The following is a 6,625-nucleotide window of genomic DNA, read 5'->3' as shown; positions in this document are numbered from 1 at the left end:
ACGGGGTGAGCAGTAACTGTGCCATCTGTGGAGACAAAGCCACGGGGAAACACTACGGAGCCTCCAGCTGTGACGGATGTAAGGGCTTCTTCAGACGCTCCATACGCAAGAGCCACGTCTACACCTGCAGGTACAGATAGCAAACATATACTGTGAGAGCACACATTATATCATGACACACTTACATAGGTAACTTAACATACTCTTGTAGCCTGCAGATCTAAATAAAATGTGTCATTGCATGGCACATTGTTGTATTGCTCTGTGAAGCTACCTATATCGTTGTACATGTGTCTACTTCAGGTTCAGCAGGCAGTGCATTGTGGATAAAGATAAGAGGAACCAGTGTCGTTTCTGCAGACTCAACAAATGCTTCAGGGCTGGCATGAAGAAAGAAGGTAGGGAAACCTCTCTAAACAATGCTTCATCCTGAAACTCCACCAAAAGTTTACATGTAGATAAACAAAATAGAATGTCTAAATTATTTGGATACCCCAGTAGATATTTATTCCGTATTGTCAGAAGTATAGGCTATATATGCTCATCTTAAATGATTATTTTTCATCTTTTCCACTGACTCAAAGTAGACTCTTTACATAAACCTGGTGGCCCTTAGAGAGAGGCTGTCTTAAGAGAATCTGAAAGCTGCTTCAAGATGGTTGAAATGGGCTGGGCAATAAACTAGGTGATTACTTAGTGTGTGTGTGTGTGTGTGTGTGTGTGTGTGTGTGTGTGTGTGTGTGTGTGTGTGTGTGTGTGTGTGTGTGTGTGTGTGTGTGTGTGTGTGTGTGTGTGTGTGTGTGTGTGTTTATGAGGGGTATAACCTTGGCAAGGAATTATATGACACCTAATCATGTGTTATTCAAACATGTTGTTCTGGAATCCAACTGGTTAACGTTTGACTCCGGTTGCTGATGCCAGCCTGTATAACTATTTTTCTTAAATATTAACTTCCACTAGCGGCTCTCTCATCGTTTGCATTTACGGATTAACCCCCAACTTTTAACACAGCTACATCCCCAACACTAAACTAAGACAGACACTTGAATACAAGAAAGATAGCTAGATGTATTCCAGTTTGAAAAGTTAGTGGACTTTTGCAATTCCTGTTAATTGCTTTTTCTGTTTCATACACAGAAACCTTACAGCTCTCTGTTTCGTTTTAGCTGTACAGAACGAGAGAGATCGGATCAGCTCCAGAAGAAGTATCCCTGACTCCCAAGACTTGCCCCCCATTACTATTTTGGCTCAAGCTGAATCACTGGCCCAACAGGTGACAATCCATTATTCCTGTGCGTGATTAAATTACTTAGACAAGGAAATCAGTGGATTTTGACCCTGGAAACTATTATTGTTCTCCTTCCAGGTCATTGCTCCAGTCGGATTAACAGACATCTCGGAGCAGAAGTCGGCCACTGTGGGAGATGTGTGTGATTCAATGAGACAACAGCTGTTAGTGTTGGTGGAGTGGGCCAAGTACATTCCTGCATTTGGAGAACTGCCACTGGATGACCAGGTAATGGGGCTTTGACTTTGATTATTCTGTCGCTTGCAGGAAATAATTCCTCCTTGTTAATTGTAATCCCCTGTCATTAATGTAAAGTAATACCTCTCAGACTTAAAAGTGTTTTCTTTTAATATTGGTCATGTTTGTGCCTGCATCTTAAACAAGTTGTTTATTATAACAAATAACTTTCAGTTTGGATGAAAGAAAGATTAAATGAAAGATTATTAAAAGCAATATATTAGTAGAACATTATAGACCTTACTAAATATACAGTAGTGTACCTAAACTACAGCTATGTGATGTGTGTAAGGGCAAAAGTGGGGGCTTTGTTGCATTGCTTGGGTTCTTTGCTTAACTGTGTGTGTGTGTGTGTGTGTGTGTGTGTGTGTGTTTCCAGGTGAGTTTGCTCAGGGCTCATGCAGGTGAGCACCTTTTGCTCGGGGTCGCTAAAAGGTCAATGCCATTCAAGGACTTCCTGCTTTTAGGTATGAACTCTCCAGTAGAAAAGCATCTTATTTTAACGTGGTATAAGCACTCTGAAGTGTGAAGGCTGATCAAATTGCGTGGTTTCTTAGGGAACGACCGGGTAGATAATGGGGAACGACCTGATCATTAATCAATCGTTGAGTTCAGCAGCTATGATGAAGGAACACTGAACTAATCATTAGCTAATGATCCATCAATGTAGTATTCCCCTGTCTTTGATCTACTATATAGCCCTTGGATTACCCAGGAATTAGTTATTAGCAATTCATTGATCATCAGGTATTTCTTCCCTCCTGCCTTGACAACTACTAACAGCTTTGAGTACTGTATTGTGAAGTGTTTGCGATTAAATGTTGAATTAGCTGAGAATGATTAACCAAAAGTGATTTCTTTGTAGCTTCAAATGTGTCTCTTGTAAACGACATTAATCATTACCTAGGCACTCACCAACATCATAGTGTAGGCAGATATATCAAATACATACACTCAAACACACACGATGTCTATTGCTATATAGGACCACTGAAGTCAGATTTAAAACTGTTTTCTCTAAAGGTTACATTTGTTCTCCTCACTCTACCACACACACCTTACACCCCCCCCCTCGGTACTAAACGGTTCTCTCTGTGTCTACAGGAAGTGGCTGTGTGATCCACAGGAACAGTCCTGAGCAGGAGATGTTTAAGGTTGCTAACCGAGTGCTGGGTGAGCTGGTGCATCCCTTTCAGGATATTCAAATAGACGATAACGAGTATGCAGCGCTCAAGGCTATCGTCTTCTTTGACCCAGGTAATTAAAACAATTTCCCTCTTCTTAGGGATATCTTTCGTCTGTTTGCAATTTAGATTTATCGTAAGTTCAGAACACTTTGGAAAACAAGATTAATTGACTCAGGCAAGATTCATATATACTATTTTGTAAATTGCTCTTGGTAATCTCCTTGGCACAGGGATTGATCTGAGTAATGGCCCACATCTGTATAATATTTATCAGAATTTCAAAAGGGTTAATATTAAGGGCTAAAAACATTACATCAAAGTGTTATCTCCAGATAGATAATGCAATAATAATACAATAAAGAATAAACCATTAAAGACAGAATATCATAGTAAGTATTGACAATAGCAAACTAAATATTTGACCCCTTGTCCAATACCCATTGATATTGCTGTCCACATCCCTCCTCTCCCAACCAATCCTATTCATCTCGTTACATTTCCCCTCGAAGTGAGATCCCAATCCCTCTTTCCCTTTTTTATCTCCCTGGCCTAGTGTGAGCGCAGCCCCTCCCCCATCTGGTGTTACCTGTCCCCCCTTTTTCTCCCCTTCACTAAATCTCCTCATTCTACCTCCATGCCCCAGTTGGACCATAATCATTCCATCAATTCCACACATATCCTCAATCCCATTCCTGATCTTTCTGATTTTTTTTTTCTCTCACCCTTCTGTCCTTCAATCCCTCCCTTCTCCCACCCCCACACCGTGCCTTTTCAATCTGCAGATGCAAAGTCTTTGAGGGACCCGTCGAAGATCAAGGCCATCCGTCTGCAGGTAGGGCGAACATTTGACTCTTATTGCAGTGATGTTTCGACTATGCTCTATTATAATTTCCATTAAACGGTGTTAAAGAAGAGCCCCCTTACTACCACTGTGGCTTTTACTTAGCATTTTATCAAACATTTTGAAAGATAATAATCCATCCACTTACCAGGAGACTTGGCCTTGTGTTTGTGCAGGTTCAGATGAGTCTGGAGGACTACATTAATGACCGTCAGTATGACTCCAGGGGTCGTTTTGGAGAGCTGCTGCTCCTGCTGCCCACCCTGCAGAGCATCACCTGGCAGATGATCGAACAGCTCCAGTTCATTAAGCTCTGCGGCCTGGCCAAGATAGACAACCTGCTGCACGAGATGCTGCTGGGAGGTGAGAGCAACCCCTGTTTCTGCTTGTAAACCTGCAGAAAGAAAAATAGGGTGACCTTCAGCTAGGAAAAACAAAAGATCCAGTGGAGCTATTCAATGATACATGTGTGCAACTGGGCAGGCATGAAGAAGTGAAACAAATAAACAAAAAGTACATCTCCAAAGTTGTCCTGGATATATAACATAGGTAAAAGTTTGCAGGGAGTTGGTTTAACTTCAGATAATCCAAACACAGACAAAATAGACATCTGCAAACACATTGAAATGTGTATGAATAAGGAAATCTGTATTTAAAGGTAGAATGCATCAAACATATTCTAAGCAGAGCCATGACAGACAACAGAAGCACCGGGTGAGGTGGGAAATAAAAGCTAAGTCATCTCCAAAAATGTCTTCTCCATATATGCTAAAAACAACCCACCGATCTGACAAGCTGACTTAGAAGACCTTTAGAAAAAGAGATGTGTGTTTTATTTTTCAGCATCCTGTAGATATGCAGAACAAACCAAACACAGATAACAACTATTGAAATATTGAGGGGATTATATTTAGTTATGTGAATGTGATGTTGACATACATTTTCAAACCAAGCCACACAATCAAGAAAGTGAAACTAAACAAATGTCTTCTTTTCCTTATAAAACGAGGGTGTATTTTAGCATGCAGAGCTTCTTACATAGATCTATCAGCTTTTTAAATGGCAGCCTGACTAAATTACTGTATAAAACATGCATACATGCCAATACACTTTTGAAATAAACTCTGAATACATTTGGAAAACTTGACTCCCTTAATTAATTAAAATGTCCAGAATAGGGATTTATTCGTGCACTGGTTCTTTTTGGTTTGATGAGGGCTTGTTAGGTGAGAGAAGGAATCTGGGTTTGGAGTGTTTCATTAAGTGTGTGATCCCTTAAATGCAACCTGATTAAATCTATATAAATATATAGATTTCTCTGTAACTAAAACGTATATGTGTTCAGGCCTCACGTCGGAGCCCACACACCTGCACCACTCGACACACACCCAGCTGGCACAGGACCCTCTGACTGGACACACACTGGTCATCAGCACCATGCCTGTCACTCACAGTCCACATATTGGTAGGAAACACATACAGTCACACATGAAATATCAAAGCGACATTGATGTCCAATTCATCTCTCTGCGTGAAATGTCAAAAAAGTATTCCCCAGTTGTGTTTCCATTACCTTGAAGAGAATAAATAGGCCACCTGAATGTGAATCCATAAAAATGTAACATTCTGAAGAATTGATGAGTATTGCATGATTTCATTTAAAATAAAAAATGCATTTGGCGATATTACACCACCTAATGGCCACGGAAGATTGATGGGGGCTGTATCTATAAAGCAGTGTTACATTTCCCGTGGGCCACAGTCAATACATTTTACCGTCTTTGTGTATACAATATTACCTTTTTCCTAATATTTGCAAAAACATATAATGTCTCTTTCTCCCTGCAGCCTCTCCTGACACTCCCATCCCATCACCCAGCCCCCCAGAGAAGTACAAACACTTCCCCCAGCCCCTCTGTCCTCCAGCCAGCCCCTCACCCTCACAGACAGATCTCTGACCTGCACTCTGTCAGAGAGCGTGACACGGGCACGGTGTCCTCTAAACATGCGTGGTCATGGTGTAAAGATTAGGAAACCTCCCTGTTCCGTGGTTAGACTTTACCCTGCCTCTCCCCCTTGTGACTCCTGCTCATGTTGCAACAACTACTCAGATGTAATAAAAGCTACAATTACTTAAATATCTCACTTTCCGGTGCATACTGCTGGTTACCTAAACAAATACAACAGTATCTCTGTTTTTACAACTAGATATTCTTCTTTTAAAAACCTCAAATGTTTTTGATTGTTTGCTTGACTAATGTTCTGCTTTATTAGGCACATATTTGCAGAGAAATGGCCCCTGGGCACATATGTTTCTTTAGGTCTATCACTACTGCAAAGACTGCAACGGCGAGTTCTGACAAAGAGTAAAAGTACAAGTACTAGCTTAAAAAAACTGCAATGAAAAAAATAATAATCAAGGCTTGCTGTCAACAAATCCCTCCTGCCATCAAATACAAATGGAATGTTTTGTTTTATATACATTATGAATTAATGTATACATCAGTCATTGTGTATGAAATGTGTGTGAAATTCAGGGACATTGCTGCTTATTTTCAGGATTTAGGTTTTCTATCTAAAAAGACTCTAGAGTACCCAGAGGAAGTAACTTTGTTAACAGTTGAATTTTCTGAAAATAATCTGAAAGTGTACTGGTTTGTATTTAATACTGGGCCATGAATACATATATCATACACCAGTGGTTCTCAAAGTGGGGGGCGCAGAGGCATGACAGGGGGGGCGTGAGAGACCAGGAGGAAAAATGGTTATTACGTTTTTTTTTTTTAAAGATAAAAAAAAAAAAAAAAAAAAAAAAACATATTTTCAAAAATTATTGATTCGAAAATAATACGATACAGTACTATTACGTCTGGGTCTCTGTGTTTCATTAAAGCTTGGCTCTGTGTGTGTGGAACGAGCCATTTTGTGTGCGTGCGCGAGCGAGAGAGAGAGAGCGCACCGGTACCGGAGATCGTTGCTGTTAGCTTCTGGTGCTAGCGAGCTACGCCAACGGATATAAGGAGTTTTTTCAACAACAAAGTGGAGGAGAGTCCTCTCCTGTCAGACTGAGAG

General features: G+C 40.6%; 1 protein-coding gene and 1 long non-coding RNA gene across 3 annotated transcripts in view; one reads left to right on the top strand and one right to left on the bottom strand.

The window, feature by feature from the left end:
• Positions 1 to 124, bottom strand: part of LOC117551867 — a 19,013-nt gene extending 18,889 nt beyond the window's left edge. The window contains exon 1 of the long non-coding RNA XR_004569862.1: positions 1 to 124. This exon is cut by the window's left edge and continues 41 nt beyond it. This is a non-coding gene — a long non-coding RNA (uncharacterized LOC117551867).
• The window catches only part of hnf4g (hepatocyte nuclear factor 4, gamma), an 11,390-nt gene extending 5,332 nt beyond the window's left edge, over positions 1 to 6,058 (top strand). For both annotated transcript variants that reach the window (XM_034224947.1, XM_034224946.1), the window contains exons 2-11: positions 1 to 130; positions 304 to 398; positions 1,167 to 1,273; positions 1,367 to 1,516; positions 1,905 to 1,992; positions 2,630 to 2,782; positions 3,495 to 3,544; positions 3,730 to 3,916; positions 4,899 to 5,018; positions 5,402 to 6,058. The exon at positions 1 to 130 is cut by the window's left edge and continues 30 nt beyond it. In XM_034224947.1, the coding sequence (XP_034080838.1) occupies positions 1 to 130; positions 304 to 398; positions 1,167 to 1,273; positions 1,367 to 1,516; positions 1,905 to 1,992; positions 2,630 to 2,782; positions 3,495 to 3,544; positions 3,730 to 3,916; positions 4,899 to 5,018; positions 5,402 to 5,511 (1,190 nt within the window). In that variant the 3' untranslated portion in view covers positions 5,512 to 6,058. The remainder of the gene's footprint in view (positions 131 to 303; positions 399 to 1,166; positions 1,274 to 1,366; positions 1,517 to 1,904; positions 1,993 to 2,629; positions 2,783 to 3,494; positions 3,545 to 3,729; positions 3,917 to 4,898; positions 5,019 to 5,401) is intronic.
• The last annotated feature ends 567 nt before the right edge of the window (positions 6,059 to 6,625 follow it).

This window comes from Gymnodraco acuticeps, unplaced genomic scaffold (assembly GCF_902827175.1).
Source record: "Gymnodraco acuticeps unplaced genomic scaffold, fGymAcu1.1, whole genome shotgun sequence".
Classification (NCBI taxonomy): Eukaryota; Metazoa; Chordata; class Actinopteri; order Perciformes; family Bathydraconidae; genus Gymnodraco; species Gymnodraco acuticeps.
The sequence above is the reverse complement of the archived record's forward strand: the minus strand, read 5'-3'. Positions and strand labels throughout refer to the sequence as shown.